Source organism: Pocillopora verrucosa, chromosome 8 (genome assembly GCF_036669915.1).
Source record: "Pocillopora verrucosa isolate sample1 chromosome 8, ASM3666991v2, whole genome shotgun sequence".
Lineage (NCBI taxonomy): Eukaryota > Metazoa > Cnidaria > Anthozoa > Scleractinia > Pocilloporidae > Pocillopora > Pocillopora verrucosa.
In genome coordinates, this window is record NC_089319.1 from 5,753,252 (window position 1) to 5,775,577 (window position 22,326).

The window sequence follows — 22,326 nt, forward strand, 5'->3', positions numbered from 1 at the left end:
TCCGTTTTCATCTCTAAAAAGCATGATCCCAGTATATCAGGGATTCCTGAATGCTACGAAATACACATTTGAATTCCAATAGCTATTAGATTGCACAGTGGACTGAAAATTTCTTCTCTATGGTGAGATGTTAGAATCGATGGTCAAACTGTGATGACCAGGTCTATATAATGTTCATCTTGAGAAATTACCTCCCCTCCCTCGAAAAAAATGAAACGCCAGAGAATGGTCCAGAATTATACGTTTTGGCACAGCTTTCTAAAAACCCAGATTTCTGATTCATTTTATTAACCTGAAGACGGGAGTAATGCCATGAAGGGCAGGGGTCGGGAGGCAGAGTGCCACAATAGTACTGGAGCCGAGAAAACGTGGTACAGGTAGTGGCGAACTGTGGACCCCTTATCCCCCCACCCCCGCCCCCCTCCTGCATGACACGACAAAGGGTAAATTAAAAATAAATCAGAATTAAAGGAACGTGATATCTGGCCACAGGACTAGAAAATATGTAAGTCTCGGGCAAGGTATTAAACTCCAAACTTTCGAATTATCCGCTCTGATGTTGTACAATGAACTTGATGGAGAGTTAGGCCGTTACTAAGTTTCATTGTGACAACGATCCCGCATATCGCTAGGACTGACAATGTCAAAGTCTCGGTAGTGAAATAAAAAGATGTTGTCACGAGATGTGGAACGAGAGTGGGACAAAAAAATCTGATTCTTTTATGAGGAAGGAGTTTATCCCAATCTCTCACATTCTATTTGAGTTAAAAGTGCTAATTCGTTCATCATTTTTTCAAATTTAAAATAGCAAAATGTGAAGCATGACTTGGATTTATAAATGAAAAACGATACTATTGATCAGGTTTTATCGTTCTTCGGCTAAAGGTTTAGAGTCATGGCACCGAACGGTTACAGGGAGATCTCCTCCACTGGTGAATCTGCCGATAAAGTTGGTTTTGTCTCTTTCCTTTGTTTGCACTGGATGAACGATGTCATGAAGACAGGCAGTAAACGAACCTTAGAGGAAGAAGACTTTGTACCACTCTCAAACGAGAAGACCTCACAGTCAGCCACAGAACTTCTTGACAAAAAATGGAAAGAGGAAATAGCTAATTCCATTAGGAAGAAGAAAACACCGAAGTTGTGGAAAAGTGTTTTGAAGATGATTTCCCTCAGGGAAGCTGTTTTTGTTGTTTGCTGTGATGTCTTGTACGCAATCGGCTCCCTCCTTTCACCATTGCTCATTAGACATCTGATTTTTATGTTAATGTCACCTGAAACACATCAGAACAACATCCTTCATGGTTGCGTGTTAGCAACTGCCATGGCTGTAACCACTTTGGTCGGGACCCTCGGCGTGCAACATAACTCTTACGCGGGTGAATTAATGGGCATCAGACTGAGTAACGCAGTGAAAGGTCTCGTTTACAGAAAGGTGAGCACAAGAAGGGTAACTTACTCGTCCCCAGCGTTCCCCATAATCTGCGCGCCGTTTACTTTTTCCCATCCCGCTGCACTTGCCCCTGTTAGTTACCGACACTGTCGCTTTGAAGAAGATTGGAAACGAGTCAGGGTAGGGTTGGGTTAGGTATGGGGAATGGGCGCAATCTTCGTTAATTCTCTCGACACTTTTTCCTTCGCTTTTCGATACACTTTTGTTATTAACCCTAAATTATGGAGTAGTCAGAGAACGTTTTTAATGAAGTGTCTAAGTAGGTAATCTAGGAGTGCATTCCGTCTTTTCTCGGCAACACTGTGTATTCGCAGGCTGGTATTACATATCAACCAGCATCTGAAATGATTATGCCCAAGCTGAAGCTTCTATGAATTCATATACTTTCGCAAACCTGAAAAACAAGATTTGTCTTGGCACCTTAAGACTCCTCTAGTTACGCCTCTGTCTTGGGAGCGTGAGAGGTAGTTCAATCTGAGACTTGAATCCTCGATCTCGCGGGTGGCAGCCGGCGTTCTAGCAATTTAGCCAGACCCAGTTGGCGGTCCTCATTGGCTCCTTAATGTATGCGATGAAAAAAAATGATTGAGAATTGAACTTTGGAAGTGCGTTTTTTCCTTGGAGATGAGTAGAACTTGGTAATCACTCCCGAACTAACCAATCAGCGCACTCGAATTGCACTATCCACCTGAGTGGTATACACTAATCATCTTTAATATATACTAAAACAGTGTATAGCATTGAAGGCGTGCGCTGATTGGCTTTTTCGCCCGAAAATAATGTAATCGTTGCGAGAAAAAATGAGTTGAAATCATCTTTTTGTGTCTTTTTCTCTGACTGTTTTAGTACATCCTAAAGCAATTACTCGGTGGCCATCGGTGGGTATTCACCTCGCCACTTTGCAGCTGGGTAAATATCCACCACTAACCACCTTTACTTTGGCGAATGGTAGTTAATGATTCTGATTACTTTCTGCACTAAACATGGGTTTTCCTTTTCAAGAAGACAATTCTAGTATTGATATTGTTTCATTCTCAGATCTTACTGCTTAGCAAGAGCTCATTGTCAAAGTTTTCAGCAGGGCGTGTGATCGACTTGCTATCAAATGATGTTCAGCGGATGGAGACAGCACCTAAATGTATTCTAACAATGAACTCAGCCATACTCCAAATCGTGCCTGCAACGCTTATAATCGCTTATTTGATTGGCTGGCAGGCTCTTATGGGAGAGATATTTCTCTGGCTTCTTTTACCGTATTACGCAGAGATGTCTTCTGTCAATGCCGTACTGCGTCTGCGTTCAGCGGCGGAATCTGATCGGCGAATTTCCTTGACGAACCAAGTGGTTTCTGGGATACGTGCTATCAAAGCGCATGCGTGGGAGGATGAATTCAGAGAAAAAATAAAACATATACGAAAGTAAGGGAAATTTAAAAACCTACTTAATTTTTTCAGGTAACCGCAGAACATCTTCGCACCCATACCTTTGGGTGAACGAAGTGATAGTATTGGTTTACTGGCGTGATAACTCGTGCAAGATTTCGGGAGAACACTGTAAGAGTTTTTAATTCACCAATTTAACATTTATGGGTGGCGAGGGTGGCTGTGAGGGAGGTTGGAACTCATATTTAGGAATCTCTTTTAACCATGACGAAGTACTATTTATTGCACTTTGCTTATTGTAAAATGTGTTCAGTTTTCAGAGAGTTTTTGGGTGTAATAAACGATACGTATCTTCTCAACCAGTGCAGAGTGAAGAGTGCAGAGTTTCTGATCAGTACCTTCAGTTTCTCAAAAATAATAATAATAATAATTTTATTTATACTTCAAAAATTGACCAGCTTAATTTAAATATCAAGACAGCTGGTATAAACCTATGTGCAGTTGTTAAACCATTTCAAATTAGTGTAGCAATAAAAAACTATTAAAAACTAAAAGGTAAGATTTGGTTACAAAAATAACAGCTAGTATATATATAAATAGAGAAAAACTCTATGTTACATTTGTGCTGTATTCTGTCTTGCTCTAACAAATAATGAAATGTTTTTGACTTACGAGTTCTTAAATTTAAGTCTTTAGCTTGCAATTCTTTAGGTAAATTGTTCCGTTCTTTTCCAGCTGCAAATTTGAATGTAGACTGGCCCATTGTAGATTTTACTTTAGGCAAGTGAGTTTCTCGAGTATCTCTTAAGGACCTGCCGCAAAGTTCATATCTGAAATTCACATAACTCTGAAGTTGCGTGTGACAACGGTAGTTATTAACAATTTTAAACACTAGCTGAAGACGCATATATCGTCGCCTGCTGGATAACGTAAGAAGTCCTAATTTGTCTCTCATCCTTTGAGTGCAAGTCAGATGATTTGTCTTAAGATTATTCTTAAAGCTTTATTCTGTAGCCGTTCTAAAACAAAGGGAAATCCTCCTAGTGCAGGATCCCGTATGGTAAAACCGCAATCTAAAAAAGAAGAAAATCTGTTTAACAATTTAAGTTTAGAGTAGACTCTGGACGCGACGTAAGACATGTGACTGTTCCAAGATAACGATTCATCTACTACCACGTCAAGGTACTTAAAAGATCTCTCCTGGTTTATATGATAAATAATAAGAATAATTGATAATCTTTTTGTTTCTTTCAGACGAGAAATAAGCATCATCCGTACAAAAAGTGCCATTCTTTCAAGTTTGGCTGCCTTGGAGTATACTTCAATACCAATCCTGCTGTCTGTTATTACTCTGCTGCTTACTGGTCAACCCCTAACACCAGTCAATGTTTTTATGCTCTTAATGTTTATTAACCTGCTAAAACTTACTATTTGCCTTGACATTGCGTATGGTGTGGTGGAGACACGGGAATCATTTGCATCACTCGGAAGAATAGAAGATTTTCTTATTTCAGAGGATTTGTTTTCCATCTCTGAGGATTGTTGTCTACAAGACAGAGGAACAGTTCTAGAGAGAAAGTGGGGCAAGTTACAAAACGATTCTACATCTATAAGCCGGTCGTATGTATCAGATGAAGATCCCCTTACTGATCAGTGGATAAACCCTTCCAAGCCAGGAACTTTATGTGTGTCGCATTTAACATATAAAGAAATAGCAAAGAAAGATGAATTTATTCTTCAAGATGTGAACTTCGTTGCTGCATCAGGAAGCTTGACAGTCGTCACCGGACCAGTAGGCAGCGGTAAATCAACTCTGCTCTCAGCGATCGCTGGCGAGATGCCAGACGTAAGCGGAACAATAAGCCGTAAAGGAACTTTTGTGTATGTACCGCAAATAGCCTGGGTGTTCTCTGGAAGCTTAAGAGAAAATATTTTATTTGGAGAGTCGTACGAGGAACCAAGATACACCAGAATAATCGAGGCATGCGCCCTCACGGAAGACTTTCAGCGGTTCCCGAACGGTGACCAAACCATTGTTGGTGAGCGCGGTGCCGTTCTGAGTGGTGGTCAGCGTGCAAGAGTAAACTTAGCACGCGCAGTGTACATGGATGCAGACCTTTACTTGTTGGATGACCCTCTCAGCGCGGTGGACTTCAAAGTTGGTCGGCATATCTTTGAAAAGTGTATCAAGGGTTTGCTTGGTGAGAAGACCCGCCTGTTAACTTCACATCAAGAACAACATATGAAAGATGCAGACCGAGTGATTGTACTGCACAAAGGTCGCGTTCTGGGGAAGGGAACCTTCGCTAAGCTTCAGAGAAAAAGCATCTTAAATACGACCATCGACCCACTTTACAAGAATGCTTTGACAGTGAACAAGTCCAATAACATGGTCACCACAACGGAGGATGAAGAGAGACGCGGAGATTTGGAGCCACTTAGAAATAAAGACAATGAACTGGAAATATCTGTTGAAGATCGGGCAATCGGAACGGTGTCAAGTAAGCTGTATTGGGACTACTTCAGAAGTGGTATTAGCTCCTTGTTCATCATTGGAATGATTTTCTTGTGTCTTATTTCTCGAGGTGAGCACTAAAGAATTATAAAAGTGGCAAAAACTTAGCCATTGTTTGGTGCTGTCGAGAAACATTTTCTCTCGGGGCGAACCAGCAAGCAAGCAACCAAGTCAGAAACTCCAACCCAGTTTCTCTTTGTCTGGGAGGAGCAAGAGGAAACTGGGACTGACGGAAAAAGGCGTGCAAAGGGTGACAGGAAATTCATGTTAAGACTAACAACTAACAGTCGGTTTAAAACTCAGAGTTATTATTGTTTATCACCCACCTCCCTCGACCTTGAATGGTTTAACACCCTCATTGTTCCTTGATGAGTTTTCTACGTTCCTGGAGCACTATATCGCTGATCCTGGTGGAATATTATTAGTTGGTGATTTTAATATACATGTTGACACCTGTTCTTCCCAACACTCAACTGAATTTCTTCAATTGTTGGATTCTTTCAATCTTACTCAACATACACATGGCTCAACGCATAAAGATCGACACACCTTAGATCTTGTGATTACAAGATCTGATGATAGTATTGTTTCAAATTTAACAATTGGTTCTCCTTTTGTCATCTCTGATCATGCTGCTGTTCACTTCCAGCTCTCGCTTAATAAGCCGCCGCTCGACAAGAAGATTATTTCATTCAGAAAGCTTCGATCTATTGATTTTGATAATTTCTGTGCTGATGTTATGAATTCGAGCCTTCCTGATCTTTTTGCCTCGTCATCGTCATCCTTGGATTATTTGATTGATCAATATAACAGAGTCCTTACTACCATACTTGAGACTCATGCTCCACTGCAAAAAAAGTTAGTTACTTTGCGTCCCGCTGCACCTTGGTATTCTGAGGAGATAAATAATTTAAAGAGATCCCGTAGAAAACTTGAACGACGCTGGCGAATGACAAAACTTCCTTCTGATCGTAAGTTGTTTATTGAGGGATGTGATGCTGTCAACAACTTAATTCGTGATTCCAAGAAGAATTATTTCGCATCATTAATCAATGAGAATCAGTCAAATTATAAACAGCTTTTTAAGATAATTGATAAACTACTACAAAGGAAAACAGATATTCAATATCCCCCCTGCAAATCGCCCACTGATCTTGCTAACAAGTTTATTAAGTACTTCACTACAAAGATAGATAGAATACGGGGTCATATAACGACTGCTGCTTTCCCTCATCGAGATACAGTTGCTGTTGTTGACAACGCCTGTCCATATTCTTTTGATATTTTCAAAATGGTAACAGCGGATGAAGTTCATACATGTATCATGAATCTGGCTGCTAAGTCATGTGCTCTTGATCCTCTTCCTGGTTATGTTACAAGAAATGCACTTAGTGTTCTGTTGCCTTTCATTTCCAAAATCATAAATATCTCATTGGAATCTGGTCAGATGCCTTCGCAACTCAAGGTTGCAATGTTACGCCCGCTCCTTAAGAAATCTTCTTTGGATCATACTCAATTCTGCAATTATCGTCCGGTATCGAATCTTTCATTTATTAGCAAAGCAATTGAAAAATTGGTAGCTAATCAACTTATCTCCTACATTAACGATTATGAGTTAAATGAGACATTCCAGTCGGCGTACAAGAAATATCACAGTGCTGAAACTGCACTTATTCGTGTTCACAATGATATTCTTTCTGCCATTGATAATCGTCGAATCGTAATTTTGCTGTTGTTAGACCTTTCCGCTGCCTTCGATACAGTCGATCATACCATCCTCCTCTCTCGTTTACGTGTACGGTTTGGGATAGCTGGGAAGCCTCTATTATGGTTGCAATCTTATTTATCGAATCGCACGCAATATGTCTCCGTTGATGGTGGTACTTCGACGAAACATGACCTTAAATGTGGAGTGCCACAAGGATCTGTCTTGGGACCCATTTTGTATTTGCTTTATACTTCACCGCTTTCAGATATCGTAAAGAAATTTAACCTGAGCTATCATTTTTATGCTGACGACTCACAGCTTTACTTGTCTTTCCAACCAACCGTACTGGGTGATAGGGATCTAGCGGTTTCTAGCATCGAGAGCTGTGTGGATGAAATCAGTCATTGGATGATGGTTAATCGTCTTAAATTAAATAAAGACAAAACTGAATTATTGGTAATTTCCGCTAAACATCTTCCAAGACCACTCCTTCACGAAATTTCAGTTGCTGGTGAGACTATTCCTTCCGTGCAAAAGGCGAGGAATATCGGCACTATGTTCGACAGCCATTTTTGCTTTAAGGATCATATTACTGACATTTGTAAATCTTCATTTTATCATTTGCGAAATATTAGCTATATCAGGAAATATCTTTCAGCGACCACTACTGAATTGCTGGTTCATATGTTTGTATCTTCGAAGCTGGATTACTGTAATTCCCTTTTGTATGGCCTACCAGCCTACGCTATAAAAAGGCTACAACACGTCCAGAATGCCGCGGCGCGCCTCGTCACACTTACAAAAAAACATGATCACATTACGCCTGTTCTTTTCAATCTTCATTGGCTTCCCGTTAACCAACGTATTATTTTTAAGATTTTACTTATAACCTACAAGGCACTTAACAACCTGGCACCGTCGTACATTTGTGATCTGCTTACATCTTACACCCCATTGCGTCAACTACGCTCATCATTCAAGCACCTTCTGGTTTCTCCATCCTATAACTTGAAAACATATGGCGCAAGATCCTTTTCTGTAGCAGCACCATCATTATGGAATGCTTTGCCAAGTGAAATTAGAAATGCTCAGTCTGTGTCTGTTTTTAAACGTAGATTAAAAACTTTACTCTTTAGAAAAGCCTTTTATAATTAATATTAGCTGTCTTAAGTGTTAATGTTTAAGTTTTTTTTTTCTTGTAGGCGCCTTTGAACAGTAGGATACTGGCGCGGTATAAATCTTTTATTATTATTATTATTATTATTATTAACAACCAATCCACCATTTATAAGAGAGGTTGACGCCTTTTAATCCTGAGTTTAAAATTGTTTATTTCATCTGATTTAGACTGTTACGCAGATTATGAAGAAAATTATCTCACTTTCGCCTATTTTTATTATTCACCATTTTTTTCGCCCTTTTTCAGCATCGATAGTTGCCCCTGACGTGTGGCTGTCCTTTTTGACCGGGAAACTTCCATCAGAACAGAAAGACAAGACAAATCTAACTATCTACGGTGGTTTGGTCGCTGCTTCCTTCATATTAAGCATCATCAGGGCCTACATTTTCTTTTTGGCATGTCTAAGAAGCTCTGAGCGGCTTCATGACAAAATGGTTATGGCTCTTTTAAAAGCGCCGGTTCTTTTTTTCGATTCAAATCCCGTGGGTAGAATCCTGAATCGATTCTCTAAAGACGTGGGTAGCATGGATGAGTTATTACCATTACAGTTTCTATCTACAATTCAACTGGTATTGCTGTTGCTCTCATCAGTGATCGTTCCTTCTGCTACAAATCCTTGGGTTTTGTTTGTCACTGTTCCAGTGACAGCCATGATTCTTTACTTCGCAAGATTTTACTTGAAGAGTTCCAGAGAACTAAAAAGGTTGGAGTCAATATTTCGAAGCCCAATCTTCTCTCACATATCAGAAACTCTCGATGGACTGGACACAATTCGAACAAGAGGTAGACAGAGAGATTTTATGCACAAGTTTTACAAGTAAGTTCGAGCAACTCTTCAAGTGAGCTTGAAAGGTAAAATCTCAAACTCAATTCAGGCTCGGTCCGCTAAACGCTCATAGTGCAAGGTTTGTGTTTGGCATCCTGGATCATCATCTGTAAAAAGAAATCTCTCCTGTTGCCCCTTCCCCATCCTTCCACCTTCCACCATACCCTTCCACCATACCCTTCCACCATACCCTTCCACCTCCCCGCCCGAACCTTCCCCTTCCAACGCTTTGAAAATTGTAGAGATTGGGGCAGTGGATCTAAAATTTGGTATTCGGTCCCAGCTTCAAATTAGCCCCTCTACCTGATAACTTTTTTTCATTGACGGTCCAAATGTTTTTTCTTTTCTAATTTACATTTTGTATACCAAATCTAAAAATTTGTTTCCTTCATCATGGTGATGGCACCCTCTACGCAACGCCTAAGAAACTTGGTGCGCAGACTGACATTTGAACTTGAGATGATTTACGTTGATGTATTTTCTTTCCCGTTGGACAGCTACAAAGACACTCATACCCAGTCGTTCATGATAGTAATGCGGCAATCTCCTTACCCCCACCCCCAAAGCTTATAGAATTTGAGTGAAAAAATATTTGGACTCGAGATGGCTTACGCTGATTTATTTTCTTTCCCCATGGACAGCTACCAAGACACTCATACCCAGTCTTTTGTCATGGTGACGGCGAGTGGCAGATGGTTCGGTATTCGTCTGGATGCAATCATTTCTCTTTTAATAGGCTTAGTCGTCTTAGTGGCAGTTTTAGTATCTCAAGACGCCGGTATGTAGAGTTTTATCCAAAATAATTGCACCATTTCACGCTCACGTACACCCAAACGCTATGATATTCCATGTGATAAATGAGACTGTGAAAAGAATCTTTCCGCGCGTAGCTGGGAGACAAAAACAAGTCGTTGTAGCCCATTTCATCACTATCTTCATGGGAACGATTGAAACTAGTTTGATTATAAAAAATGTTTTCCAAAGTAATCCAGCATGTTACACGAGTAGTGTCGTGGTAACAGGTACCCGCGGCGTGCTGTGTCGTATCGAGTCGTGCATCGTTTTGCTGTAAGAGTTTTGGTAATTTTTTTTGCGTGACTTGAAGGAAATCAACAGTTAATTTACGGATTGTTTTTCTAATTAGCTTCCGCTGGGCTTTCTCTCACTTACCTCATTCAAACAGTGGAGCTGACGCAATACACTGTCAGAAAATCATCAGATGTCGAGAATTTTATGACGTCAGTTGAACGAGTTATGACCTACACCAAGCTTGACTCTGAGCCTGGATACAAAGTGGACACACTTCCCCCGGAACACTGGCCACGCGAAGGAAATATCACATTCCGCGATGTGTCGATGACGTATTACCCGGGGGGACCTAAAGCGCTGAGGAACATAAATCTTGACATCAAAGGAGGCTCAAACATAGGTGTTGCAGGCCGCACGGGCGCCGGCAAATCATCTTTTGCAGCAGCTCTTTTGCGCATGCCCGACCCTGACGGAGATATTCTCGTGGATGGGGTTCAGATAAAGAATATTAATCTCCGAGCAGCTCGAGGATGCATATCCGCTCTTGGCCAAACCCCGGTGCTTTTCAGTGGATCATTGAGGACAAATCTGGATCTTGTCAACCGCTTCCAAGATGCGGATCTGTGGCGAGTCTTAGAGGATGTGCAACTGAAAGATTTCGTACAAAGTCTTGAGGGACAATTGGATTACGAATTGTTGGAAAATGGAGCAAATGTTAGTGTAGGAGAGCGGCAGTTGATTTGTTTGGCTCGTGTGCTGTTGCAGCAGAACAAGATCGTCATCTTGGATGAACCCACTGCACACGTGGATCCAGGCACAGAAGAAATAATCTGGAGAGTGGTGCGAGAGAAACTGAAAGACTCCACAGTAATAATTATAGCTCACCATCTGAACACCATCCGACACTGTGACAAAGTTTTTGTTTTCAAGGAGGGAGGGGTGGTGGAGTGTGGAACATGTGACACATGAAGACTGAAGCGTTTTATAACTGATCACTGTTAGTTATGATTAGTATCCTTTCATTTAATGTGTGGTGTCGCATTATTTCCTCATTTGATCTGAGCCAGTGTCTTACCGGTTTCACAGCGGATTTGGACCGGGGGTCCAAATCCACCAGCAGATATGGACCCCCCTTCGCAGATTTGGACCCTCCTACCAAACTTTCCTTTTAGCATCGTTTGTATCATATTTGGTACCTAATTCTATTTGGAAGCTTTTTGTCGACGTTCTTTTCATTCACAACACAACATTCCTCAGTAAAGATAAACAGCCATTCCGTTCCAATTCTGCCGCATTTAGCGATTCGTACAGTATACGCAAGAATTAAATGCGAAGAAACTACTGCATTTGAACTATTGAAATTGTTGCAATAAATCCTTGCTTCTTCTGATGCGAATCAACATTGATACGAAACGTTAACACAATAGTGGAGACTATTGCGTCCAGTCTAAAAAATAACTCAGTCTGATTTTCTAATTAAATGATATTAAACAGTTTCTAAACAAGAACGAAGTAACTACTCTTGCAACAAGTCGTTCGTAAAGCCTATTTTTGGTAAATCGACTCGACCGAACACTAACTAGAATAAAAACCTAAAAAAGGACTGTTAGTTTAACTAATTTTTGAATACAACATGTAACACAAACACAATTGGATGTAAATTTTAGTGTGCGTTCTCGGCTTACGAACGATAGAAAAAGTCACAATGTAACAGTAGTGGGTGGAGCAACAGAATCTCTTTGTGGAACACGGGCAGGGGATTCCCGATTTTTCGAGTCTCCATGGGAAATGAAAATCAGTTGGAGTTGGAGTAATTGGGTTGACTGGGGGAAGGGGAACCACTTTTGTTGGAGTTATCGAGAGTTGAGATAAATGGAGGACCCGAGCAATCGGGATTCCATTGAAGTGAAAACAATTAAAGCTTTCACGCGTTTCACCTTTTTCAAGAGAATAACAAAAATCAAACGTTTTCAAGTTTCACAGTTCGTTTTTATTCCTGAGTTTAGCCCTTTCGATCGCGTTAACGAAAATCCTAGATTGTGACGGGATGCTGAGAACAAGATGAAATCAATATGCATGTTTTGAATTAAAAACAAACTTTAGTATGTACTGCAACGTAAAGTATTATCTATTTCTACGAGAACGTTAAGGATGATGTTTTCACTCAGTCTTGTTGGGGAGTTCAAATCCGCTAGGACAGCGGTACGGTCTCAAATAGACTAAATGCCCGGCAATCAGCAATTTCACTAAAATGCCACTGAAACTTCATACCAACTTATTGAGTACATTCGGTGATTGTTTAGAAATGTTGGTTTTACAGAAACATACGAAAACACATTAACATTATACCCTTAAGGTATGGACCCGAGGGAAACAGTTAGTTTTGTCTTCCCGAGAGTCCGGTTGTTTTCTCTCGACTTCGTCTCGGGAAACATAAGGACAAACAGGACTAACTAGTTTCCTGAGGGACCATACATTAAGTGCTTTTTTATATATTTAGACTCTCCCTTAAACAATCATGTGCTGTTGTATTCGATGCGCAGGCAACAACTGCGCAATTGCATCCCGGTCGGGATACGTTTGAATTTAATCAGCGGCACGTGACCAAGAATCAAACAATCACAGTGCTCGTTTTGTTGAGTGAAAGTCTTGTAAATAACAATATAGTATGCACAACCTCGGAGAATTTGTCAATTGACAAACCAAATAATTTTTACGGAATCGCTTGACATTTCTTAACAAAAATTTGATATTCTTAAGGAGTTTGGAGGAACCTTTCGGCGGAAATTCTGTGAAAATTTCTGAACGCCAGGGATTTAGTCTATTTGAGACAGTGCCCGGCTGCCGAGGATTAAGTCACAGCGAAAAAAAGGTAATAAACTGTTTATCTAGGCTTTGAACTTTTTGGTGGGTTTAAAAGTTAAGAAAATTATACAGAAAATTGTTGTTTTGATGGAAAGCCGGTAAGACACAGGCTCGGATCAAGTGAAAATGCGGTAGCCCAGATTTTCAAGCTTTTCTCGAACTTAAACGATAAAACTCTCAAAGTGTAGGTGAGATATGCATACACGATCATGCATTGTTATATATGGCATTTATTGCATTGATATAAAAAACACACAAACAGAAAATAAAACATCAAACCTAAGTTTTGATTACCGAAAAAGAAAAGTTTGCAAAACTTTTTATTGCTGCTTGGTTTGATAGTTCTGTTGCTGTTGATGGATAAATTACAGTACCATAAATATAATTTTATAGCAATAATGCGCGCTGTACTTCCCGGTGGTTTTGGGTAAAAAAGTTTTATTCTTTGGAAAATTTAATGGCTTACTCGGATCAATGTCAGTATCTGAGGAACTGCGCTCCTACCCCTCTCCTAACCCAACAACAGTCGACTGATAAAAACTTTCTAGGCTTAATGTTGGGTCAGATACCAAAACTGATCCGCCTCCTCTTAAAGAAAGCTATTTTCATGCTTCTTGGCCCTCACTTCGTTTTGAATAAATCACCCCTAGGTAAAGAAAAGTTGGTTGAATTACATTCAAATCCTTTGGAATAAAGCAGAAAACAATCGCACGATATCTTTGCTAATGACAAAGTAGCAGAAAGGGTTTTCCATTTTATTTCAAATGTTAAAGAAAAAACCCTTAAATTCCACGATTAAGAAACTTGTGCTCTCACTTCCATTTCAATTGTCGGAATATCGGCCACGCAGTAAACTGGCCATTTCGATAACTTTGGTTTTCATTTGACGACGCTCAATCCTATTGCACTCTACGAAAAGCAAAAACAACCAGACATTACAAACTAATATCAGTTATAAAGGCTGGTGTAACGCTTCAGTCTTCATGTGTCAAACTTTCTAGACTCGACCACCCCTCCCTCCTTGAAAACAAATACTTTGTCACAGTGTCGGATGGTGTTCAGACGGTGAGCTATAATTATTACTGTGGAGTCTTTCAGTTTCTCCCGCACCACTCTCCAGATTGTTTCTTCTGTGGCTGGATCCACGTGTGCAGTGGGTTCATCCAAGATGATGATCTTGCTCTTCTGCAACAGAACACGAGCCAAACAAATCAACTGCCGCTCTCCTACACTGACATTTGCTCCATTTTCCAACAATTCGTAATCCAATTGTCCCTCAAGACTTTGTACGAAATCTTTCAGTTGCACATCCTCTAAGACCCGCCACAGATCTGCATCTTGGAGGCGCTTCATAATATCCAGGTTCTTCCTCAAAGATCCACTGAAAAGCACCGGAGTTTGGCTAAGAGCGGATATACACCCGCGAGCTGCTCGGAGATTAATATTCTTTATCTGAATTCCGTCCACCAAAATCTCTCCGTCAGGGTCGGGCATACGCAAAAGAGATGCGACAAAAGATGATTTGCCGGCGCCCGTGCGGCCTGCAACACCAACTTTTGAGCCTCCTTTGATGACAAGACTGATGTTCCTCAGGGCTTTAGGTCCCCCTGGGTAATACGTCATCGACACGTCGCGGAATGTAATATTTCCTTCGCGTGGCCAGTGTTCCGGGGGAAGTGTGTCCACTTCGTATCCAGGCTCAGAGTCGAGCTTGGTGTAGGTCATAACTCGTTCAACTGACGTCATAAAATTCTCGACATCTGATGATTTTCTGACAGCGTATTGCGTCAAGGCCACCGTTTGAATGAGGTAAGTGAGAGAAAGCCCAGCGGAAGCTAATTAGAAAAAAAAAATCTGTTAATTAACTGTTCATTTCTAGCAGGTCACGCAAAAAAATTACCAAAAATTTAACGACTCGATACGACACAGCATGTCGCGGTTACCTGTTACCGCGACGCTACTCTTGTGATATGCTAAATTACTTTGGAAAAAACTTTTTTTTAATCAAACTAATCTCAATTCGTCCTCATGAAGATAGTGATGAATGGACTTGTTGGAAAACGACTTGTTTTGGTCTCCCGCTACACACGGAAAGATTCTTTGCACAGTCTTATCACATGGAATATCACAGGCTTTTTAAAGTGTACATGAGCGTGTAACGGTGTAATTTATTTGGTTGGAACTCCACATACCGGCATCCTGATATACTAAAACTGCCACTAAGACCACCAAGCCAATTAGAAGAGAAATTATTGCATCCAGACGTACACCGAACCATCTGCCACTTGCCATCATCATGATAAAGGATTGGGTATGAGTGTCTTGGTAACTGTCCGTAGGGAAAGAAAAAAAAATTAAAGTTAATCATCTCGACTTCAAATGCCAGACCTGCGCAGCGAGTTCTTTAAGTGCTGCGGAGAGGGTGCCATCACCATAATGAACAAAACAGATTCATAGATTTGGTAAACAAAATGTAAATTTAAAAAAATTTTGGACGCGACGTAGTAGAATAGTAAGCACGAGAACGCCAACGAAAACATGTTATGAGGTAGAGGGGCAAATTTGAGGCTGGGACCAAGTACCAAATCGAGTGCCCCAATCAACCAAGCATTCCATCTCCACAATTTTCAAAGCGTTGGAAGAGGAAGGTGGAGGGGGGAGAGAGGGGGGGGGGAGAGAGAGGCTATGGTGGGAGGAAGGAGGAAAGGGTAACTGGAGAGATTGTTTTTACGGATGATGATTCCAAATGCCAAACACAAACCCTGCACTATGAGCGTTTTGCGGACCAAGCCTGAATTGAGTTTGAGATTTTACCTTCCAAGCTCACTTGGAAAGTTGCACAAACTTACCTGTGAAATTTGTCCATAAAATCTCTCTGTCTACCTCTTGTTCGAATTGTGTCCAGTCCATCAAGAGTCTCTGATATGTGAGAGAAGACTGGGCTTCGACATATTGACTCCAACCTTTTTAGTTCTCTGGAACTCTTCAAGTAAAATCTTGCAAAGTAAAGAATCATGGCCGTCATTGGAACGGTAACAAACAAAACCCAAGGATTTGTCGCAGAAGGAACGATTAAAGATGAGAGCAACAGCAATACCAACTGAATTGTGGCCAGAAACTGTAATGGTAATAACTCATCCATGCAACCCACATCTTTAGAGAATCGATTCAGGATTCTACCCACAGGATTTGAATCGAAAAAAAAAACCGGCGCTTTTAAAAGAGCTACAACCATTTTGTCATGAAGACGCTCAGAGCTTCTTAGACAAACCAAAAAGAAAGTGTAAGCCCTGATAATGCCTAATATGAAAGAAGCAGCGACCAAACCACCGTAGATAGTTAAATTTGTCTTGTCTTTCTGCTTTGATGGAAGTTTCCCGGTCAAAAAGGACAGCCACACGTCAGGGGCAACCATCGATGCTGAAAAAAGCGAAAAAATATGGTGAATGATAAAATTACGCATCATAGTCTACGTAAAAGTCTAAATCAGATGAAATAAACATTTTTTTAACTCAGGATCAAAAGGCGTCAACCTTTCTCGTAAATGTCAGATTGGTTATTAGTCTTAACATTAATTTCCCATCGCCCTTTGCATGCCTTTTCCCGTTAGTCCCAGTTTCCTCTTGCTCCTCCGAGACAAAAAGAAACTGGGTTGGAGTTTCTGACTTGGTTGCCTGCTTGCTCGTTCCTCCCGAAAGAGAATGTTGCTCGACAGCACCAAACAATGGCTAAGTTTTTCCCATTTTAATAATTCTTTAGAGCTCACCTTGAGAAATAAGACACAAGAAAATCATTCCAATGATGAACAAGGAGTTAATACCACTTCTGAAGTAGTCCCAATACAGCTTACTTGACACCGTTCCGATTCCCCGATCTTCAACAGATATTTCCAGTTCATTGTCTTTATTTGTGAGTGGCTTCAAACCTCCGCGTCTCCCTTCATCCTCCCTTGCGGTGACCATGTCATTAGACTTGTTCTCTGTCGAAGCATTCTTGTAAAGTGGGTCGATGGTGGTATTTAAGATGCCTTTTCCTTGAAGCTCAGCGAAGGTTCCCTTCCCCAGAACGCGACCTTTGTGCAGTACAATCACTTGGTCTGCATCTTTCATGTGTTGCTCTTGATGAGAAGTTAACAGTCGGGTCTTGTCACCAAGCAAACCCTTGATACACTTTTCAAAGATATGCCGACCGACTTTGTAGTCCACCGCGGTGAGAGGGTCATCCAACAAGAAAAGGTCTGCATCCACGTACACTGTGCGTGCTAAGCTTACTCTTGCACGCTGACCACCACTCAGAACGGCACCGCGCTCACCAACAACGGTTTGGTCACCGTTCGGAAACTGCTGAAAGTCTTTTGTGAGAGCGCATGCCTCGATTATTCTGGTGTATCTTGGTTCATCGTACGACTCTCCGAATAAAATATTTTCTCTTAAGGTTCCAGAGAACACCCATGCTATTTGCGGTGCATACACAAAAGTTCCTTGACGACTTATTGTTCCGCTTACGTCTGACATCTCGCCAGCGATCGCTGAGAGGAGAGTTGATTTACCGCTGCCTACTGATCCGGTGACAATTGCCAAGCTTCCTGACGCAGCAATGAATTCCACATCTTGAAGAATAAATGCATCTTTCCTCGCCATTTCTTTATATGTTAAATGCGACACACATAAAGTTCCTGGCTTGGAAGGGTTTATCCACTGATCAGTAAGGGGATCTTCATCTGATACATGCGACTGGCTCATAGATGTAGAATCGTTTTGTAAGTTGCCCGACTTTCTTTCTAGAACTGTTCCTCTGTCTTGTAGACAATGACCCTCAGAGAAGGAAAACAAATCCTCTGAAATAAGAAAATCTTCTATTCTTCCGAGGGATGCAAATGATTCCCGTGTCTCCACCACACCATACGCAGTGCCAAGGCAAATTTGAAGTCTTAGCAAGTTAATAAACATTAAGAGCATAAAAATATTGACTGGTGTTAGGGGTTGACCTGTAAACATCAGAGTAATAACAGACAGTAGGATTGGTATTGAAGTATACTCCAAGGCAGCCAAACCTGAGAGAATGGCACTTTTCTTACGGATGATGCTTATTTCTCGTCTGAAAGAAACAAAAAGATTTGTTGTTATCATTTTTGGACAAAATGAAGGTACTGATTAGAAACTCTGCACTCTGCAGTCTTCACTCTGCACTCTGCGCTCTGCACTCTGCACCCATAACTCTTCCAGTGGTTGTTCACATACTTATCGTTTATTACACCGAAAAACTCTCTGAAAACTGAACACATTTTGTAATAAGCAAAGCGCAATAAACATTACATCGTCATGATCACAAACTAAATATGACTTCCAACCTTCCTCACAGCCACCATCTCCACCCATAAATGTTACGTTTGTGAATTAAAAACTCTTAGAGTGTTTTTCCAAAATCTTGCATGAGTTATTACGTTAGTAAACCAATACTACCACTTCGTTTACCCAAAGGTGTCGGTGCAAAGATCTTCTGCGGTTATCTGAAAAAATTAGATAGGTTTTTAAATTTCCCTTACTTCCGTGTATGTTTTATTTTTTCTCTGAATTCATCCTCCCACGCATGTGCTTTGATAGCACGTATCCCAGAAACCACTTGGTTCGTCAAAGAAATTCGCATATCAGATTCCGCCGCTGAACGCAGACGCAGTGCGGCATTGACAGAAGACATCTCTGCATAATACGGTAGAAGAAGACAGAGAAATATCTCTCCCATAAGAGCCTGCCAGCCAATCAGATAAGCGATTATAAACGTTGTGGGCACGATTTGGAGTATGGCTGAATTCATTGCTAAAATCCATTTAGGTGCTGTCTCCATTCGCTGAACATCATTTGACAGCAGGTCGATCACACGCCCTGCTGAAAACTTTGACAATGAGCTCTTGCTAAGCAGTAAAATCTGAGAATGAAACAATATCAATACCAGAATTAACTTCTTGAAAAATAAAACCCGTGTTAAGTGCAGAAAGCAATCAGAATCATTAACTACCATTCGCCAAACTAAAGGTGATTAGTGGTGGATATTTACCGAGCTGCTAAGTGGCGAGGTAAATACCCACAGGTAGCCACCGACTCTGAGGTGTGTAATTGCCTTAGTATGTACTAAAACATTGAGAGAAAAGAAACACAAAAAGATGATTTTAACTCATTTATTCCTGTAATGCTTTTTGGGCGAAAATTCCGGGCAATTTTCTCAGAGGTGAATAGCAAGGGATATTTGAAGTTTGAGTAGCCAATCTGAGCGCGCCTTCAACGCTATCCACCAGCCAAATTCCTAGAACGCCGACTGCCACCCGCGAGATCGAGGATTCAAGCTTGATTCAAGCAGATTGAACCAACTCTCACACTCCCAACACAGAGGCGTAACTAGAGGAGTCGTAACGTGCCAAGAAAATCTCATTACTTAAGTTTGCGAAAGCGTATGAATTCATACAAGCTTCAGCTTCGGCGTAATCATTTCTGATGCTGGTTACGCCTTTTCGCCGTGTAAATACTGCCTGCGGATACACACTGTTGCCAAGAAAAGAGAGAATGCAGCCACTGGATTAAAAACTTTCTCTGACTACTCCATAATCCAAGGTTAACAACAAAAGTGTATAAAGAGGTGAAGGAGCAAGTGCTGAGAGAATTGAGGAAGATTGCGTCCATTCCCCTTACCCAAACCAACCCAACCCTACCCTGACTCGTTTCCAATTTTCTTCAAAGGGACGGTGTCGGCAGCTAACACGGGCAAGTGCGACAGAGTGGGAAAAGTGAGAGAGCCTTTTCCTCTTTCCCATCACCCCTTTCTTCCTCACGTGAACGCCGTGCACATTATAGAGAAGGCTTGGAACGAGTCAGTTACTCTACTTGTGCTCACCTTCCTGTAAACGAGACCTTTTACTGCGTTACTCAGTCTGATGCCCATTATTTCAGCCGCGTAAGCGTAATGTTGCATGCCGAGGCTCCCGACCAAAGTGTTTACAGCCACTGCAGTTGCTAACATGCAACCATGAAGGATGTTGTTCTGATGTGTTTCAGGTGACATTAACATGAAAATCAGATATCCAATGAGCAAGGGCGAAAGGAGGGAGCCGATTGCGTACAAGACATCACAGCAAACAACGAAAACAGCTTCCCTGAGGGAAATCATCTTCAAAACACTTTTCCATAACTTGGGTCTTTTCTTTTTCTCAATGGAATTAGCTATTTCTTCTTTCCATTTCTTGTTCAGAAGTTCTGTGGCTGACTGTGAGGTGTTCTCGTTTGAGAGTGGTACAAAGTCTTCTTCCTCTAACGTTCGTTTACTGCCTGTCTTCATAACATCGTTCATCCATTGCAAAAAAAGGAAAGAAACAAAACCAACTTTCTCGGCAGAGTCATTGGTGGAGGAGATCTTCCTGTAACCATTTGGTGCCATAATTCTAAACCTTTAGTCGAAGAACGATAAAACCTGATCAATATCATCATCTCTCACTTATAAATCCAAGTCACGCTTCACGTTTTGCTACATCATTATTCCAATTTGGAAAAATGATGAACGAAATAGCACTTTTAATGCAAATAAAATGTGAGAGCTTGGGATAAACTCCTTCCTCATAAAAGAATCAGATTTTTTTGTCCCACTCTCGTTCCACATCTCGTGATAACATCTTTTTAATTCACTACCGAGCCTTTGACATTGTCAGTCCTAGCGATATGCGGGATCCTTGTCACAATGAAACCTATTAATGGCCTAACTCTCCATCGAGTTCATTGTACAGCATCAGAGCGGATAATTCGCAAGCTAAGTTTGGGGTTCAACGCCTTGCCCGAGACTTATATATTTTCTAGTCCTGAGGCCAGATAGCACATTTCTTTAATTCTGATTTATTTTCAATCTACCCTTTGTCGTGTCATGCAAGAGGGGGGTGGGGGTGGGGGGGGAACAGGGGGTTTACAATCCCTTACTTCCTGTACCACGTTCTCTCGGCTCCAGTACTATTGTGGCACTCTGCCTCCCGACTTCCGCCCTTCATGGCATTACTCCCGTCTTCAGGTTAATAAAATGAATCAGAAATCTGGGTTTGTAGAAAACTGTGCCAAAACGTATAATTCTGGACCATTCTCTAGCGTTTCATTTTTTTCGAGGGAGGGGAGGTTATTTCTCAAGATGAACATTATACAGACCTGGTTATCACAGTTTGACCATCAATTCTAACATCTCACCATAGAGAAGAAATTTTCAGTCCAATGTGCAGTCTAATAGGTATTGGAATTCAAATGTATATTTCGTAGCATTCAGGAATCCCTGATATACTGGGATCATGCTTTTTAGAGATGAAAACGGATGCAACGGTTGTGTCCGTAGTTACTAAAACAAGGAATGACCAAAATCCACCAAAAACCACCTAAAACCACCTGAGACCCCCTATAACCAACTTCAGAGTATTATTCTATCATTGTGAAAATTTTGTTGGCAAATGTAATTGTACACGGGAAATGTTGTCAATAGCGAAAACTAATACCCCTAAAAAATTGAGTCACTGTCTGCGACATTTACCCATCCAATGGCTCGCATAACCAGGGAAGAACACAAAAAATTGCTAGCATAGGAGCAGCGTCAAGAGCCTTAACGCTTTTGGAGTAATAAATGGACTATGTTTTCGAGGTCTGCTTTTTCAACGTCTGACAGAGGTCAACGGGACACCAAGCAGGTAGCCGGAAACTTGATGAGGTTGCGTAATAAAGCATCAGGGGTGATGTGTTTAAGGGAAATCCGAGCTACCCTAACCATCTGAAATTGCTTCAAATCGGACTGCGGAGCGAGCGTACAACAAAGAAAACAAAACAGTTTTATAATGAGTTGGTATTGTTCAGAGAAAAAAATTAAATTGACTGAGAATAGGAAACCACGTAATTAACAGTGACATTTGAAACGATGTGTGATAAACAGAATTTGCAAGTCTCGCAATATGCATGTAGCTTATAAATTCCCTTAAAATTACCGCACTTACAAGCACTTACAAGCACTTAAAAGCAGCATCCTTACGAGTCCCAAACGCGAAATAGATCGAGTCAATCAGCTCTCGGAACCTACAGCTTGCTGGCATTAATTTGTTTCGATTAGCCTGGGTGCCAGTAGCCTACGTGTAGCCGTACCCTTCCCCGCCAAGGTAAAACGGAGGCGAGGCAACGTCTACGCAAACCTGACACTAATCGTGTTCCGTGACGCCACTCTTCTGCAAGAAAATATATCATGACTTTTATTGGTTAACCCCTTTGCCGATTCTTTCGTCAATTCTGATTGCTTCGAGTGGGTAATTTATTTTCACATTAACGAACAAGATGACGAACTAAATGTTTTCACGGTCCACTTTTCCA

The 22,326-nt window shown here is 41.1% G+C and overlaps 3 protein-coding genes across 3 annotated transcripts; 1 reads left to right on the forward strand and 2 right to left on the reverse strand.

Moving 5' to 3' along the window:
- The first annotated feature begins 1,373 nt into the window (after positions 1-1,373).
- LOC136282884 (ATP-binding cassette sub-family C member 4-like) lies at positions 1,374-11,062 on the forward strand. The gene is made up of 6 exons (XM_066170842.1): positions 1,374-1,435; positions 2,492-2,871; positions 4,090-5,420; positions 8,485-9,055; positions 9,706-9,842; positions 10,209-11,062. Exons 1-6 carry the CDS (start codon positions 1,388-1,390, stop codon positions 11,060-11,062), a joined length of 3,321 nt encoding a protein of 1,106 aa, XP_066026939.1. The 5' UTR covers positions 1,374-1,387.
- A 2,292-nt stretch (positions 11,063-13,354) lies between these two features.
- Positions 13,355-18,671, reverse strand: LOC136282770 (ATP-binding cassette sub-family C member 4-like). Its single transcript, XM_066170619.1, has 5 exons — positions 18,504-18,671; positions 16,725-18,055; positions 15,808-16,378; positions 15,151-15,287; positions 13,355-14,793 (listed from the first exon to the last, which is right to left on the reverse strand). The coding sequence occupies exons 1-5, from the start codon at positions 18,653-18,655 to the stop codon at positions 13,940-13,942; spliced, it is 3,045 nt and encodes a 1,014-aa protein (XP_066026716.1). The 5' UTR covers positions 18,656-18,671; the 3' UTR covers positions 13,355-13,939.
- Positions 18,672-19,777: 1,106 nt separating this feature from the next.
- Positions 19,778-20,383, reverse strand: LOC136282885 (ATP-binding cassette sub-family C member 4-like). The gene has a single exon (XM_066170843.1). It carries the CDS (start codon positions 20,381-20,383, stop codon positions 19,778-19,780), a length of 606 nt encoding a protein of 201 aa, XP_066026940.1.
- Between the last annotated feature and the right edge of the window lie 1,943 nt (positions 20,384-22,326).

Excerpts from the sequence above, each read along its gene's own strand:
- LOC136282884 (XM_066170842.1), top strand. The coding sequence starts at position 1,388 with ATGGGCATCAGACTGAGTAACGCAGTGAAAGGTCTCGTTTACAGAAAG. Across the intron at positions 1,436-2,491 it reads AAGGTCTCGTTTACAGAAAG|ATCTTACTGCTTAGCAAGAG; the intron begins GTGAGCACAAGA and ends TTTCATTCTCAG. Across the intron at positions 5,421-8,484 it reads CTTGTGTCTTATTTCTCGAG|CATCGATAGTTGCCCCTGAC; the intron begins GTGAGCACTAAA and ends GCCCTTTTTCAG.
- LOC136282770 (XM_066170619.1), bottom strand. The coding sequence starts at position 18,655 with ATGTCTTCTGTCAATGCCGCACTGCGTCTGCGTTCAGCGGCGGAATCT. Across the intron at positions 18,056-18,503 it reads AAAATAAAACATACACGGAA|ACGAGAAATAAGCATCATCC; the intron begins GTAAGGGAAATT and ends TGTTTCTTTCAG. Across the intron at positions 15,288-15,807 it reads TTTATGGACAAATTTCACAG|TTACCAAGACACTCATACCC; the intron begins GTAAGTTTGTGC and ends CCCTACGGACAG.
- LOC136282885 (XM_066170843.1), bottom strand. The coding sequence starts at position 20,383 with ATGGCACCAAATGGTTACAGGAAGATCTCCTCCACCAATGACTCTGCC.